Source organism: Papio anubis, chromosome 16 (genome assembly GCF_008728515.1).
Source record: "Papio anubis isolate 15944 chromosome 16, Panubis1.0, whole genome shotgun sequence".
Taxonomy (NCBI): domain Eukaryota; kingdom Metazoa; phylum Chordata; class Mammalia; order Primates; family Cercopithecidae; genus Papio; species Papio anubis.
In genome coordinates this window covers 55377669-55394135 of record NC_044991.1, presented here as the reverse complement: position 1 = coordinate 55394135, position 16467 = coordinate 55377669, and the positions used below count along the sequence as shown (strand labels likewise).

Sequence of the window (16467 nt, the reverse complement as noted above, 5' to 3'; positions counted from 1 at the left end):
CCCCAGGGACTTGGCCCAGCATCCAGACACAGAAAACTGACCACCCATTCCAAGGCTCCAAGGAGATGGCGGGGCCCATGTTACCCGAGCCGGTGCCAGGCCTCCAGGAAGTGCTGCTCCCTCTTGTGCCAAGGTGCTGGAGCTGTCCCCTGGTCAGCCGTGCCGTGAAGGAGGGCATGGAGCCAAGGGTGGATGCCAAGGCAATTTCCAAGCTTTGTGACAGCTTCTGCTCGTGGGACAGTGGACCTGTCGAGAGATGCGCACAGCACAACATCCAGAGACAGGCTCCGCAAAAGAGAACAGCCCCAAGTCCTTCGAGGGCTATAAAAATGGCACCTCCAATCTCACACATCAATGTAATGAAACTCCATTCTAATGTCTACTGGCAGACTATAACAGAACACCGGGAGGTGAAGCCCTAGGAATCCTGGCAGTTCCTGCCCATCCCACCCGCTTCAGGCTTTTCTTCTCCTGGAGAAACTGCTAGGCAGGCATGAGCCACCTCGTGGCTCAACTGTAGAACTGCACCCTCCTTTTTTTTTTTTTTTTTTTTTTTTGAGACGGAGTCTTGGTCTGTCGCCCAGGCTGAGGAGTACAGGGGTGCCATCTCAGCTCACTGCAACCTTCGCCTTCTGGGTTCAAGCGATCCCCCTGTCTCAGTCTCCCAAGCAGCTTGGACTACAGGCATGCGCCACCATGCCTGGCTAATGTTTTGTATTTTAGTAGAGACGGAGTTTCACCATGTTGGCCAGATCTCCCGACCTCGTGATCCACCTGCCTCGGCCTCCCAAAGTGCTGGGATTACAGGCGTGAGCCACGGTGCCCAGCCTCCTTTCTAAAGACCTCCTTGCTGGCCAAGAAAATAACTGGGGCAAGCAAATGCCAGCTTTGGACTCCTGCTCCCTGGCCCCCATTCCCTCCCCAGCGGCCTTAGTCTTCTCTTTCCCTAACTCCACCCTTCTGGGGACCCCACCACCCCCCAGGGGGGTTCATCTGCATTTTCTAGGTGTTCATGTCCTCTCTTCCCTGTTAAGTAAAACAAAGCAGTTATTACCGAATAGAACTAAGACCCCACGTTGACCACGCCACAATTTAGGGAACCTTCAGTGTAGGATCAATAGAAAGCCAAGCCATGGAGTGAGGGTGAAGGCCAAAGGGATAGGGGGACAGCTGCCCAAGAAAAGCCCCAGGGACCTGCCTGGCAGCAAAATTTGCAATGCTGTCCCAAAGAGGGGAACGGAACCTTCTGTCCACTGTTAGCAGGACACAGGACATCAGTTTAGGGCCTTGAAGGAGCCCTAGTCAGCGTGGTCCTAAGTCACCAAGTCTGTCAAGGCCAACAGGACTGAGGCCTCCACAAACTGACATTGATGTCTAAGGACGTTTTTCCTTGTTCCACCCCACTGCATCTCAGATGCTTCCAGGAGTTTCTGAAGGTCGTGTTAACTAGAATTTACTCTTAAAACCAAAGACACAGAAATAAACATTAAGCATACTATTTGCATAGTCTTTTAGAAGAACATAGGAAACTAAAAGAATGATCAACTCTAAATAGAATAATTTCCATAAGGAAAAAGAAAAGGCTGCCAGGCCAGGCACAGTGGCTCACACCTGTAATCCCAGCACTTTGGGAGGCTGAGACAGGCAGATCACCTGAGGTCAGGAGTTCAAGACCAGCCTGGTCAACATGGCCAAATCCTGTCTCTACTGAAAATACAAAAATTAGTGGTGCGTGCCTGTAATCCCAGCTACTCAGGAAGCTGAGGCAGGAGAATCGCTTGAACTCAGGAGGCAGAGGTTGCAGTGAGCCAAGATCACACCACTGCACTCCAGCCTGGGCAACAGAGTGAGACTCCATCTCAAAAAAAAAAAAAAAGGAAGGAAAGGAAGGGAAAGGAAAGGAAAGGAAAGGAAGAAAGAAAGAGAGAGAAAGAAAGAAAAGAAAGAAAGAGAAAGAAAGAAAGGAAAAGAGAAAGAGACAAAAGAAAGAAAAAGAAAGAAAGAAAAAAGAAAAAGAAAGAAAGAAAGAAAGAAAGAAAGAAAGAAAGAAAGAAAGAAAGAAAGAAAGAAAGAAAGAAAGAAAGAAAGAAAGAAAGAAAGAGTGTCAAAGAGCTACCCTCCACAAGCACCAGGCACTGACAATCACAGGGACTTCTACTAGACAGGCAGAGTGGGTACTCCAATACTATTCAATTGTTCCAGAGCACAGAAAAGAAAAAATTCTAAATTTAACAAAAATACATTGATAACACCTGACCAAAGATGGCACACGCACACATACAACTACAGTCCAACTTCACTAATGAATACAAAAATCCTAACACTAGCAAACAGAACCATTAAAAACTATTAACAGGGGCCAGGCACTGTAGCTCATGCCTGTAATCCCAGCATTCTGGGAGGCCAAGGCAGGTGGATTGCCTGAGCTCAGGAGTTCATGACCAGCCTGGGCAACATGGTGAAACACTGTCTCTAATAAAATAGAAAAAATTAGCTGGGCGTGGCAGCGTGTGCCTGTAGTCCCAGCTACTAGGGAGGCAGAGGCAGGAGAATTGCTAGAATCCAGGAGGCAGAGGTTGCAGTGAGCTGAGATTGCACAAGTGTACTCCAGCCTGGGTGACAGAGTGAGACTCCGTCACTACCAAAACAAACAAACAAAAAAATTAACAGGGCTGGGCATGGTGGCTCACGCCTGTGAGCCACCAGCACTTTGGGAGGCTGAGGCAGGCAGATCACCTGAGGTCAGGAGTTTGAGACCAGCCTGGCCAACATGGCAAAACCCCATCCCTACTAAAAAATACAAAAAAATTGGCCAGGTTAGGGGGCTCACGCCTGTAATTCCAGCACTTTGGGAGGCCAAGGTGGGCGGATCACCTGAGGTCAGGAGTTCGAGACCAGCCTGGCCAACATGGTGAAACCCTATATCTACTACAAATACAAAAATTAGCCAGGCATGGTGGCAAGCACTTGTAATCCCAGCTACTCGGGAGGCTGGGGCAGGAGAATCACTTGAATCCGGTAGGCGGAGGTTGCAGTGAGCCGAGATTGTGACACTGCACTCCAGCCTGGGCAACAGAGTGAGACTCCATCTCAAAAAAAAAAAAAAAAAAAATTAGTCGGGTATGGTGCTATGCACCTGTAGTCCTTAGCTACTCAGGAGGCTGAAGCAGGAGAATCACTTAAATCCCAGCAGCAGAGGTCACAGTGAGCAGAGATTGCATCACTGCTGCATTCCAGCTTAGGCGACAGAGAGACTGTCTCCAAAAAAAAACAAACAAAAAAGAAACCATTAACACGCCAGGCATTATGGCTCATGCCTGTAATCCCAGCACTTTGGGAGGCTGAGGCAGACGGATCGCTTGAGATCAGGAGTTCCATGGCCAACATGGCGAAACCCCGTCTCTACTAAAAATACAAAACACTAGCCAGGTGTGGTGACAGGTGCATGTAATCCCAGTTACTTGGGAGGGTCAGGCGGCAGAATCGCTTGAACCTGGGAGGCAGAGGTTGCAGTGGGCCGAGATCACACCACTGCACTCCAACCTGGGTGACAGAGCGAGACTCTGTCTCAAAACAAAAACAAAAACAAAACAAAAAAAAACAACCATTAACATGAAAAGATTCATGACCAAATGGAGTTTACGAATGTAAGAATGGTGCAGTATTAGAAAACCTATTACGTATTTTACTACAGTAAAAGATCTGAGGGGCCAGGCGCGGTGGCTCATGCCTGTAATCCCAGCACTTTGGGAGGCCGAGGTGAGTGGGTGTCCTGAGGTCAGGAGTTTGAGACCAGCCTAGCCAACATGGCAAACCCCCGTCTCTACTAAAAATACAAAAAACAATTAGCTGGGCGTGGTGGCAGATGCCTGTAGTCCCAGCTACTCGGGAGGCTGAGGCAGGAGAATGGTGTGAACCTGGGAGGCGGAGCTTGCAGTGAGCCGAGACTGGGCCACTGCACTCCAGCCTGGGTGACAGAGCGAGACTCTGTCTCAAAAAAAAAAAAAAAAAAAACCCCAAAAAACTAGCCGGGTGTAGTGACAGGCACCTGTAATCCCAGCTACTTGGGAGACTGAGGCAGGAGGATAGCTTGAACCTAGGAGGCAGAGGTTGCAGTGAGGTGAGAGCATACCACTGCACTCCAACCTGGGTGACAAGAGCGAGACTCCGTCTCAAAACAAAAACAAAAACAAAACAAAACAGAAAACTATTAACATTAAAAGATTCATGACCAAATGGAGTTTACTCTACAAATGTAAGAATGGTGCACTATTAGAAAACCTATTAACATATTTTATTACATTAAAAGATCTGAGGGGCCAGGCGCAGTGGCTCAAGCCTGTAATCCCAGAACTTTGGAAGGCTGAGGTGGGTGGGTCACCCGAGGTCAGGCGTTCGAGACCAGCCTGGCCAACATAGTGAAACCCCATCTCTACTAAAAATACAAAATTAGCCGGTATGGTGACGCATGCCTGTTATCCCAGCTACTCAGGAGGCTGAGGTGGGAGAATAGCCTGAGCCCGAGAGGCAGAGGTTGCAGTGAGCTGAGATTGCGCCACTGCACTGCAGCCTAGGCAACAAGAGCGAAACTCTGTCTCAAAAAAATAATAATAATAATAATAACATAATTTCCACTGATACTGAAAAGCATGAAACAAAGTTTGATTCCCCAATCCTGGATAAAAATACTCAATAAAATAGGAATCAGTGGTAGAAGAGGGTTTCTGAAATGTCTCCAGGTAAACCCTACCTCCTGCTATTCATGTTCTTGGGTATCCTCTCCCCTTGAGTGGGCTGGACTTAGAGACTTGCTTCTAACAAACAGAACACAGTGATCCATTTCTCCACCAGGCAGGAAGGACACTGGTGTTGAGGCTGACATACCTATCAAGGACAACCACTACCGTGGCTTCCAGTGCTTTGACGAAACCTCAGATGAGCGGCCCTCTGGCCAGGTGTCTGAGGTTTCATATTGTTGGTGCATTCGTTGTGTTCCTGGGGGTTGCAGCTAAGTTTGCTGCAGCTGAAAGAAGAAAGAAGGCACAGGCAGATCTCTTTTTTTTTTTTTTTTTTTGAGATGGAGTCTCGCTCTGTCGCCCAGGCTGGAGTGCAGTGGTACAATCTCAGCTCACTGCAACCTCCACCTCCCGGGTTCAAGTGATTCTCCTGCCTCAGCCTCCTGAGTAGCTGAGACTACAGGCATGCGCCACCACACCCAGCTAATTTGTTAATTTTTAGTAGAGAAGGGGTTTTACCATGTTGGCCAGATGGTCTCGATCTCTTGACCTCATGATCCGCCTGCCTCGGCCTCCCAAAGTGTTGGGATTACAGGAGTGAGCCACCATACTCGGCTCACACACAGATTTCTACAGAAATGATGATTCCATGAAGGATTATGAGAAGATGAGGAAGGCTGGTATCTTTCAGAGTGCAAAGTAATTTTGGAATATAAAGAATTTCTTGGCCGGGTGACAGAGTGAGAGTCTGTCCTAAAAATACAAAAATCAGCCAGGCGTGTTGGTACGCACCTGTAGTCCCAGCTATTCCAGAGGGTGAGGCATGAGAATTGCTTGAACCCGGGAGGCAGAGATTGAAGTGAGCTGAGATCACACCACTGCACTCTACCCTGAGTGACACAGTGAGACTCCATCTCGAAGGAAGGAAGGAAGGAATGAAGGAAGGAGGGAAGGAGGGAAGGAGGGAAGGAGGGAAGGAGGGAGGGAGGGAAGGAGGGAGGGAGGGAAGGAGGGAGGGACGGAGGGAGGGAAGGAAGGAAGGAAGGAGGGAAGCAAGGAAGGAGGGAGGGAAGGAGGGAAGGAGGGAGGGAGGGAAGGAAGGAAGGAAGGAAGGAGGGAAGGAAGGAAGGAAGGAATTCTTTGGGTTGAATTACACAGAAGTTTGTCACTGATCTGTGTTCTTGAAGTAAGAAATATGAAGATGGAGGCTAAGAAATCATTTCTCTTGATATTATAAATAAGCAATTAACAAATACCTTGGGAAAAATAAGAATACAATAGAAGTGAGGAGTGTGACTTTCAATATTACATTCTAAAAGATGGATTTCCCTCATCTGTGCACTCTCTCTGGAACGCACAGCTGCCACACAGGGCACTGCCCTATGGAGAGGCCCATGTGGCAAAGAACTGAAGGCAGCCTTTGGCCAACAGCCAACCAGCAAGTGAGGCCTCAGTCCAACAATGCATCAACGAGCTGAATCTTGCAACAATCATGCGGGTGAGACTAGAAGTAAATGCTTCCCCAGTTGATCCTTGAGATGACCACAGCCTCAGCCACCAGTTTGATGGCAGCCATGGGAGACCCTGAAGCAGAGAATTCAGCCAAGTTATGCTGGGATTTGTGACCCACAGAAGTTATGAGACAATGAATGTTTGTTGCTGTAAGACAGTAAGTTTTGGGGTAATTTATTACCTAGCAATAGATAACCAATACTTCTTTAACATGATAAAAACATCTATCTCAGGCCAGGCGCGGTGGCTCATGTCTGTAATCCCAGCACTTTGGGAGGCCAAGGTGGGTGAATCACCTGAGGTCGAGTTCAAGACCAACCTGGTGAAACCCTGTCTCTACTAAATATACAAAAAATTAGCCAGTGTGGTGGTACATGCCTGTAATCCCAGCTACTCGGGAGGCTGAGGTAGGAGAATTGCTTGAAGCTGGGAGGCGGAGGTTGCAGTGAGCCGAGATCGCACCATTGCACTCCAGCCTGGGTAACAGAGTGAGACTCCATCTCAACAACAACAAAAAAACATCTATCTCAGCCTAAGATCCAACATCTGGCTTACGCTGAGGCATTCACACTGAACACATTCAGCTGCAGAGGTCACTCAGTGAACCAGGGCTACTCACCTCAGGTGACAGCAGCATCACTGGCCCCAGAAATCACTGGCAACGCCCCAGGGAAGAGGCAGGAAGCCAGGATCCTTAAATCTCATACTCAACAATGTTGCAGGCTGGGCGCAGTGGCTCACAGAACCCAGCACTTTAGGAGGCCGACGCAGGCAGATCACGAGGTTAACAGATCGAGACCATCCTGGGCACCATAGTGAAACCCCTTCTCTACTAAAAATACAAAAATTAGCTGGGCCTGGTGGCACGCGCCTGTAATCCCAGCTACTCCAGAGGCTGAGGCAGGAGAAGTTCTTGAACCTGGGAGGCGGAGGTTGCAGTAAGCTGACATCATGCCACTGCACTCCAGTCTGGTGACAGAGCAAGACTCCATCTCAAAAAAAAAAAAAAAAAAAAATAGAAGCCGGGCGCAGTGGCTCATGCCTGTAATCCCAGCACTTTAGGAGGCCGAGGAAGGTGGATCACAAGGTCAGGAGATCGAGACCATCCTGGCTAACATGGTGAAACCCCGTCTCTACTAAAAATACAAAAAATTAGCCGGGCATGGTGGCGGGCACCTGTAGTCCCAGCTTCTCGGGAGGCAGAGGCAAGAGAATGGCATGAACCCAGAAGGTGGAGTTTGCAGTGAGCCGAGATCACACCACTGCACTCCAGCCTGGACAACAGAGCGAGACTCCATCTCAAAAAAAAAAAAGAATGTTGCAATTTTACCTGGTGGATCCTGCCAAATGCAATAAAGAAGAAAAACAGAAAAAACAACAGAAAAGAAACACAAAGAAAATGTTGTAATTTGTCCACACATTTACTGAGTACACCTTCTTCAGTGTGGCTTTTCTCTTCAGTAACCCTCTCCTGAAAGGAAGGCCCACAAACCTAGTCCTTTTTCCTTTTCTGTGTCCTCATGCCACAAGGGCGGGGGGGGGGGGGGGGGCGCGGAGAACCTCCATGCAACATATCCTTGTACCTCTGTGACAGAAACAACACCAAGAGGAGCCCACTGACGCATGAGTAACACAAAGAAGGCACCAGAAGACATACTCTGCTTTGAGGGACTGGCATCTCTCCTCCCAGCAGCTCTGACCAGAGGCTTCAAACCTAGGAAAAACTGTTGACCAGGCCAGGGCACATAAAGGGACCCCAAGGAAGGCAATAGTGCCCATGGGACCATCACCAGCAGAGGAGCGAAACATGCAGACTGAAGCTTTGGAACAGACGAGAACAGATGAGAACAGACGAGAACACATGGAACCCCTCCAAGGCTCCAGGTTGTCCCTAATCTGAAGACAAAGCTGAGGGGCCCTAGGATGGGAAATGGGAAGGAGGCAGCACAGGCACAGCCTTGGGAATGTAAACTGGCCAAGCACAAAGCAAAGGGCAGCAGAGCGAGAGCTCTTGGGAAGGAGATGGATGAGCCCGGCCACAGACACAGGATGCTGAATTACCTGTCGAGCAGTCCATGTGTGTCAGGCTGGGTTCATTGGTGGCTTTCATTTTCTTAGCAGTGTGCTCTGAGGTAGTGGGTAAGACCAAAGGGCTTGTGGCAGAAAAACTGGAAGCATTTATACCAAGGTTACTGTCTGGGACATGTTCAGCCTGCTCTATCTTCCTTTTCTGAGAGGGCAGAACAATGGAAGAAGGGATCACTGCCAATGCCGTCTGTGCTCTCCCAAGCAGGTGGCAGCCAGGGATAGAGTGCTGGAGCAGGAAATGGTCAATCCGGGCCTTGAGGGAGGGGTGAGGCAGGGGCTGAGAGTGTGGAGTAAAAGCTACCCCCGTGAAAGGGTCACTGGGCACTCGGCCCCATGTGGCTTCACTGCGGTTACACTTCTCCAGCGTGCTCTGGTCGATGACCTTGCCTGAGGGCAGCAGCACGGGACAAGGCATGATCTCCAGGGTGATGGGATCCAGGAACTCCTCAGGCACATCCTGAATGATCTCGGCCAGCTTCTGCAGGCTGGAGGGGGCCTGCTGGCTCTCAGACTGGTCCCCGGGGTCACAGTCACTTTCCATGGGCAAGGTTGGGGCCTGCAGAGCCACATCCTGAGGCAGGTTCTCTGAGGCGACCAGCAGGATGCTGTCTATCACCTCCTGGGAGCAGGTCTTGGCCGGCTGACCCCACACTTCCAACCGCTTGATACAAGGGATACCGCCGCCTGTCACATGGGTGATACAGATCCTTAGGTGGGCCACATGGCTAAGGGAAAGAGCCCCTTTATTCCAGAGCTCCTGGGCCACAACAGCAGGGGAGGGGAGTGTGGCTTCCATCAGGCCAAAAGGGGGCCTGGCCTTGAAGCCCCTGTGGCTAAACACCACTTGGCTCTGGTTTTTCAGTAAGACTTTGCCTACCAAGGTGAACGCCTCCTTGTCTGGGACAGATGGCTCAGCTGGGCCCAGGGTCCGGCACTGGGGAGTATTCCAAGACACTCTGCTAGATGAGGCAGATGTGTACATTTCCAGGCCGGTGACGTTCTGACCTCCCCCAGCTGTGAGGTCTATGTTGATCCTACAGATTTCCACATTAAAGGGAAATGAAACTGTCACATAGACTGGTGGCTTAATGAAATACTCTGTCCTGAAACCATGACTTCTCTTTGTGAGATCTTCAGAGATGAGATTTTCTACTTCATAACCATCAGCTGATATCTAGATTTAATAAAAAAAAGCAAGATACAATGATCCAAATGAAGACAATTTGTCGCTTGTAAGAAAACGCTTAAGCCTGAGGTTCCTCGTTTTAAAATTTCCTCTATTAAACTGAATTGTCCCAGATTTTTCTGCAGGCACCCAAGATCAGACCAAAGGCCAAGGGCAACCATGTCCCCAAGTATTGCCCAACCTTAAAAATACGAGCAACTTAGCTGGGTATGTTGGCACACACCTGTAGTTCCAGCTACTTGGGAGGCTGAGACAGGAGGATCCCATTAGCCCAGGAGTTAGATAGGCCTGGGCAACATAGCAAGACCCCGTGTCCCTCACCTCCTTGCCCTCCCTTCCACCAAAAAAAAGCAAGCAACAAAATCCTGCCCAATCCAACCAAAACTCCCTTCAAAACAGTATCTGGGGAGAGAACTGCGGGGGAGAGAAAGTATTTCTACCTTTGCTATGACTTTGACAAGACTTGAGATTGATCATCAAAGAACAAAGAGCACAGTGAAGAGGACCCTGCACAAAATGAGTCACAGCTCACCTCATCGTGGTGCTGTGTGATTCCAGAGGTGAGCCTGCCCCATGCTTACCTAAATACCATCTGATGGAATCTAAAGTAACAAGGGCAAAAGTGCAGTAAGCCTGAATCAAATCCACACACATAAGGCAGGAAATTATGAAACACATGACAAAGATAGCATATATTTATGTATATATATTTGTTTTGTTTACCTTGTTGCAGTGAATTCTTGGTCTGAACTGTGGGAGGCAAAGATTTATTACCATCTTTGTGGCTGAGAGGATAGCTTCCAAGCATCAGAAGCAGCCTTAAATAAGAAATAAAACTAAGTATTAGAAAATGTAAAATTCAATTCTAAACTTTCAGACGTTGATTCTTAAGAGAATCAAACAGGATAGCAACAAAAACTTGAACACACACGCTCTCAACAGTCTATACTCACTTTCCTTATATCCTATACATGATGTTGGGGAAAAATCAGTCACTGAAAAATTATAGAGAAGACTTCTCTGGCAGGCTCAACAGGTTAGCAAAGACCTGCCAGTTCTCTGGCCAACAGCTGTTCCAAAGATCCAATGGAGGCAAGGCCCATCAGCTGTGCTGGGGGTCGCCACAGGAAGGGAGTGGCAAAAGTAGCTGAGCTCAGAGAAATGACAGAGTGTTCAGAATGGAAAGGGTCACAAAAAATAATTGCAGTGGTGGTAATCATCCTTGTCATTTAATACTTGTCAATGCAATTATGTTTTCTTATTAAAATGAAAATAATGAGTCAAACACATCATTAAGAAATAGAAAATTTATTAGAGGCTGGGTGTGGTGGCTCATGCCTGTAATCCCAACAATTTGGGAGGCTGAGGTGGTAGGACTGCTTAAGCCCAGAAGTTCAACACCAGCCTGGGAAACATAGCTGGTCTTGTTGTAGAGACCCCATCTCTACAACAAAAAGTTGTAGGGGTCTTGCTATGTCTGATAGGCACCTGTAGTCACAACTATTTGGGAGGCTGAGGTGGGAGGATCACTTGAGCTCAGGAGTTCAAAGCTGCAATGAGCTATGATCACACCACTGCATTCCAGCCTGGGTGACAGAGTGAGGCCCTGTCTCAAAGGAAAAAACAAAAGAAGAGGCCGGGCGCGGTGGCTCACGCCTGTTATCCCAGCACTTTGGGAGGCCGAGGCAGGCGGATCACAAGGTCAGGAGATCGAGACCATCCTGGCTAACACAGTGAAACCCCGTCTTTACTAAAAATGCAAAAAATTAGCTGGGCGTGGCAGCGGGCACCTGTAGTCCCAGCTACTTGGGAGGCTGAGGCAGGAGAATGGCATGAACCCGGGAGGCGGAGCTTGCAGTGAGCCAAGATCACGCCACTGCACTCCAGCCTGGGCGACTGAGCGAGACTCCGTCTAAAAAAAAAAAAAAAAAGGAAAGAAAAGAAGAAAAAAAGAAAGGAAGAACAGAAGGAAGGAAGGAAGTTGGGAGGGACAGAAAGAAAGAAAAAGAGAAAGAGGGAGAGAGGGAGGGAGGAAGGGAGGGAGGGAGGGAAGAGAGAGAAGGAAGGATGAGAGAGAGGGAGGGAAGAGAGAGAGGGAGAGAGAGAGAGAGGGAGGGAAGAGAGAGGGAGGGAAGAGAGAGAGGGAGGGAAGAGAGAGAGGGAGGGAAGAGAGGGAGGGAGGAAAGAGAGAGAGGGAGGGAAGAGAGAGAGGGAGGGAGGGAAGAAAGGAAGGAAAATAAAGAAATTATTAGGGTTGAAAAGCACCTTAAAAGGACATCTAGGCTGGGCGCGGTGGCTCATACCTGTAATCCCAGCATTTTGGGAGACCAAGGCAGGCAGATCACCTGAGGTCAGGAGTTCAAAAGCAGCCTGGCCAACATGGGGAAACTCCATCTCTACTAAAAATACAAAAAGCAGCTGGGCACAGTGGCGGGCACCTGTCATCCCAGCTACTTGGGAGGCTGAGGCAGGAGAATTACTTGAACCCAGGAGGTGGAGGTTGCAGTGAGCCGAGATTGTGCTACTGCACTCCAGCCTGGGCAACAAGAGCAAAACGCCGCCTCAAAAAAAAAAAAAAAAAAAAAAGGACATCTAATGATCTAATGCAAGCAGTCATTTTAATGGCCAATTCCAATGGCTTCTGGTAACTCCATAGAGAAGCAGGGAAGCCACTGAAAACACCCCTCCCAGTGGCAGACCTCTCCAGTGGAACTCAACTCCTTGGTGAGGCCAGCGAGCCATTTATGCTTTTCTCCCTGACAGTCATGGCCATGAAAAATTCTGTTAGCCCAACAGGGACAGGGTCACCCTCTGGGCCCCTTTTGTTGTCATAATCAGTAGGAGCCACTTGCAGGAGCCAGGCATACTGAGCATCCTGCAACATTTGAGTGGATAGTTGCTGCACAGTGAAGATCTGTCATGGGCCTTGCAAATGTATATTACCTCAGCTTAGCCCCTAACTCAGTTTTACATATAAACACAAAGTATTTTTAAACATGGTTTTCATATATGCTAAATTTCCTAGGATGGGAACTTCCACGTAAGCCAAAGGAAGGTCATACTTGGTTTTGTTCAGACCTTTACCAAGAGATGCCCACCATTTCTGAAAATCACATCACCGAGAGCAAAGTTCTCCACCTCAGCCAGTCTGCATTTGTAGCAGTCTGCATTCCACATGCCCCTGCATGATGGTAAAAGCTTCTGAATATTTCTTTATGCCTTCTAATATGGTCACACCCAAACATTTATACATGAGAATAAATTTTATTATCATACCTAAAATTTTTTCCTTTACAGTACTGTTAGGGCATTCTGTGTGTGGTGGGGGAAGGGTGTGTATGTGTGTGTGGACCTACACACATTAGCGTGTGTACATAAGTAGGTTATACTATTTGGCTTTAAGTTCATCGTGATAGAAGTAACATGAATCTCATGGGGTAGAGAGCCCCTGGCCTAAAGTCTCCTGCTCTTTGTGAGCCTGTGTTGAAACTCCTAGTGCTTCCCACTTTGAGGCACACACACCTTTGCTTTGCCAGAGAATTTTAGAATCTGGCCTGGAATCCACATGGACTAAAGTTTCTACAATTCCTTTTCTGAAAGATTATATTAACAATGTCTCCAGGCTTCTGATACCTTTCGTGTTCTCCACAATAAGTAAAAATGAATGACGTATCTGATGCATTGTGTCTGCAAATATCCTCAGAACCCCTACAGTTATTTCTTTTAAGGGAAGACACCAGAACTCATTTAGAGCAGCATTTCCCCCAGCTTCCCTGCCCAACTAGCACAGTAGCTTCCTGTCAGTTTGTTTTAAAAGTAAAATTAAGCCATTCACTTTAATTGAGTATAGAACCATTAAAATAAATATACAGCCAAGCCAACGAAATAAAATGTTCCTCCTTGGAAAAGCAAGCCTAGGATGCCAAAGGAAAGCAGATAATACGCTACTGACATAGATGATGACACTAGAGACAGGCAAAAGCAGAATGGCGCTGGCCGCCAGCAGATGGCTGAGGTTAGGGGGCTCTAGGACTTGACAGGGTTTTATTTTCACTGTCCCAGGCAGTTCCCTCTTCCCCTCTTGGCCCTGACAGACAGTCAAGAAAAAACAAAGCCAGGCAGAGTGGTTCACATCTATAAACCGAACACTTTGGGAGGCTAAGGTGAGAGGATCACATGAGCCCAGGAGTTTGAGATCAGCCTGGGCAACACAGCAAGACCCCGTCTCTACAAAAAAATAAAAAGATTAGTTAGGTGTGGTGGTGCACACTTCTAGTCCTAGCTACTTGGGAGGCGGAGGCAAGAGGATCACTTGAGGCCAGGAGTGCAAGGTTACACTGAGTTATGACTGTGCTACTACTGTACTTCAGCCTGAGTGCCAGTGAGACCCTGTCTCAAAAAATAAAATAAAGTAAAATAAAATAAGAGTTCTTCTAGACTAAAATGTGGCTATTATGCTCTAAGATACAGAGATGTGGAAACCTTGACTGCCCTTTCCAACATGTGTTAGATCAGACCTGAAGTTAAGGAAAATCTTGGTATGCCCTTAGCTACTTCTTCCCACCTCTGTGTGGAAGTGAGTCAGCCTTCTGTTCAAGCATCTCAGCTCATGAGGCTTCTCCACCTGCCTCAGGGACTGTCAACTACCCCAGTCAACTACAAAAGCATATGGACCTAACCCTGACCAAACACAGACTACCTGCTCTCCACAGCACTCATCAAAATGTAAGTTGAGGGAACATTTACAGAACAGAGTTCATTCCAGCCCCTGTTACACACTCCTTGGTGCTGGTCTAAGTGGCTTTTCTTGCCTCTTGCCTGGCACTCCTCGTGGCTGCTGCAGATCTTATCCCACACACCACTATCTGACAGATTTCTTAGCAGTTTTGATCCTCACCAGCTGCAAAAATAAATGTAACACATTGATAAAAATTCAGTGGCCAACTTGTGAAGATTCATAGGACACCACGGTAGCAGAACATATCAGGTGAGAACCATAATCTCTAAAATATACCACTCCATTGAGCTGACCCTCAGACCAGTGCACCAGCCTATCCTCATGTTCATCCCAGCCACAACCATCACCAGCCTCACCACCCCCTGCAAATACTCTTCACAAAGTTGCTCACTGGCACTGTGTGACAAGGAACTTCAATAAGAAACAGCTCTATAAAGTCAGTTACTGTTTTGTTTAGTGGACCAAATGATCATTGTCTGTTCTATATGGTATCCTCTCTTGGAGACCCATAAGAAAATTTTCTCTTTGGTCTCAGTACTAGAAGAGTTGTTTATCGCAAGCAATTCAGTATTTTATGGTATGAAGATGGATCACATTCCTTCTTGACTCTGGTTGCTAGAAAGCTCCGAATAAAATCTGTGGCCCATCCCTCACATTTCTTCCTGCCTGAATTATTTATTTATTTATTTATTTATTTATTTATTTATTTATTTATTTTTTGAGACGGAGTCTTGCTCTGTCACCCAGGCTGGAGTGCAGTGGCCGGATCTCAGCTCACTGCAAGCTCCGCCTCCCGGGTTCACGCCATTCTCCTGCCTCAGCCTCCCGAGTAGCTGGGACTACAGGCGCCCGCCACCTCGCCCGGCTAGTTTTTTTTGCATTTTTTAGTAGAGACGGGGTTTCACCGTGTTAGCCAGGATGGTCTCGATCTCCTGACCTCGTGATCCGCCCGTCTCGGCCTCCCAAAGTGCTGGGATTACAGGCTTGAGCCACCGCGCCCGGCCTGAATTATTTATTTTTATGTAATAGAGTACAATATGAAAGGTAGCTTAAAATAATTTTGGAACAACGTGGGGTATAAATAGGCTGGGCACAGGGGCTCATACCTATGATCCAAGTACTCTGGGAGACCAAGGCAGGAGGATTGCTTAAGGCCAGAAATTTGAGACCAGCCCGGGCAACAAAGTGAGATGCCACTTCTACAAAAAAAAAAATTTTTTTTTTTGAGACGGAGTCTCGCACGTAGCCCAGGCTGGAGTGTAGTAGCAAGATCTCGGCTCACTGCAAGCTCCGCCTCCCGGGTTCACGCCGTTCTCCTGCCTCAGCCTCCTGAGTAGCTGGGACTACAGGCACCCGCCACCACGCCCGGCTAATTTTTTGTATTTTTAGTAGAGACGGGGTTTCACCGCATTAGCCAGGATGGTCTCGATCTCCTGACCTCGTGATCCGCCTGTCTTGGCCTCCCAAAGTGTTGGGATTACAGGCGTAAAATTTTAATTTTAAAAATATTAGCTGGGCACGGTGCAATGTGTCCATAGTCCCAGCTACTCAGGAGTATGGTTTGACCCCAGGAGTTTGAGGCTACAGTGAGCTATGATCATACCACTGTACTCCAGCCTGGGTGACAGAGTGAGATCCTGTCTCCAAAAAAAAAAAAAAAAAAAAGAGGGTGGAGCAGAGGGCATAAATAATTCTCCTTTTGGGAGACATTTAGGTTGTTTACATTTTTTTTTTCTTTTTTTTTTTAGATGGAGTCTCACTCTGTCGCCCAGGCTGGAGTGCGGTGGCTACTCACAGGCGCCATCACAGTGCACCACAGTCTCAAATTCCTGAGCTCAAGCAATCCTCCTGCTTGAGTGCCCCAAGTACCTGGAACTACAGGTATGGGTCACCAAACCCAACTTGTTTGCAACTTTTTACTACTACATTAAGATAAAAATCTTAAGTAGATTTTTGTCATTTTTTTTCCCTTTGGTCTTAGTACAATTTTGACTTTTTAACTTAAGGGGTCCTACATATTTCTAGTTAAGGTTGCTATTTATGAAAGGTTCTTCTTAACCCATTAATTTTTCTAACTGGTCATTGCTATATAGGAAAGCTTTTCACTTTGGTATCTTTATTATATGTTCAGCTGTCTTATTGAACTCTTATTGATTTTAACACATTTTCAGTTTGGTTTTTTTTTTTTCCCAATCCTATTATCTTGA

At 47.5% G+C, this 16467-nt stretch overlaps 1 protein-coding gene across 4 annotated transcripts in view; it reads right to left on the bottom strand.

Annotated features, from left to right (window-relative positions):
* Nucleotides 1-16467, bottom strand: part of UBOX5 (U-box domain containing 5) — a 53908-nt gene that overhangs the window by 5626 nt on the left and 31815 nt on the right. For 2 of the 4 annotated variants that reach the window (XM_003905001.5, XM_009216477.4), the window contains exons 2-4: nt 10246-10340; nt 8310-9510; nt 85-246 (exon numbers count right to left, since the gene is read on the bottom strand). In XM_003905001.5, the coding sequence (XP_003905050.1) occupies nt 85-246; nt 8310-9510; nt 10246-10299 (1417 nt within the window). In that variant the 5' untranslated portion in view covers nt 10300-10340. Of the gene's footprint in view, nt 1-84; nt 247-8309; nt 9511-10054; nt 10125-10245; nt 10341-16467 lie in introns of those variants that run through there. The other 2 variants (XM_009216478.4, XM_003905002.4) reach the window with 2 other exon arrangements.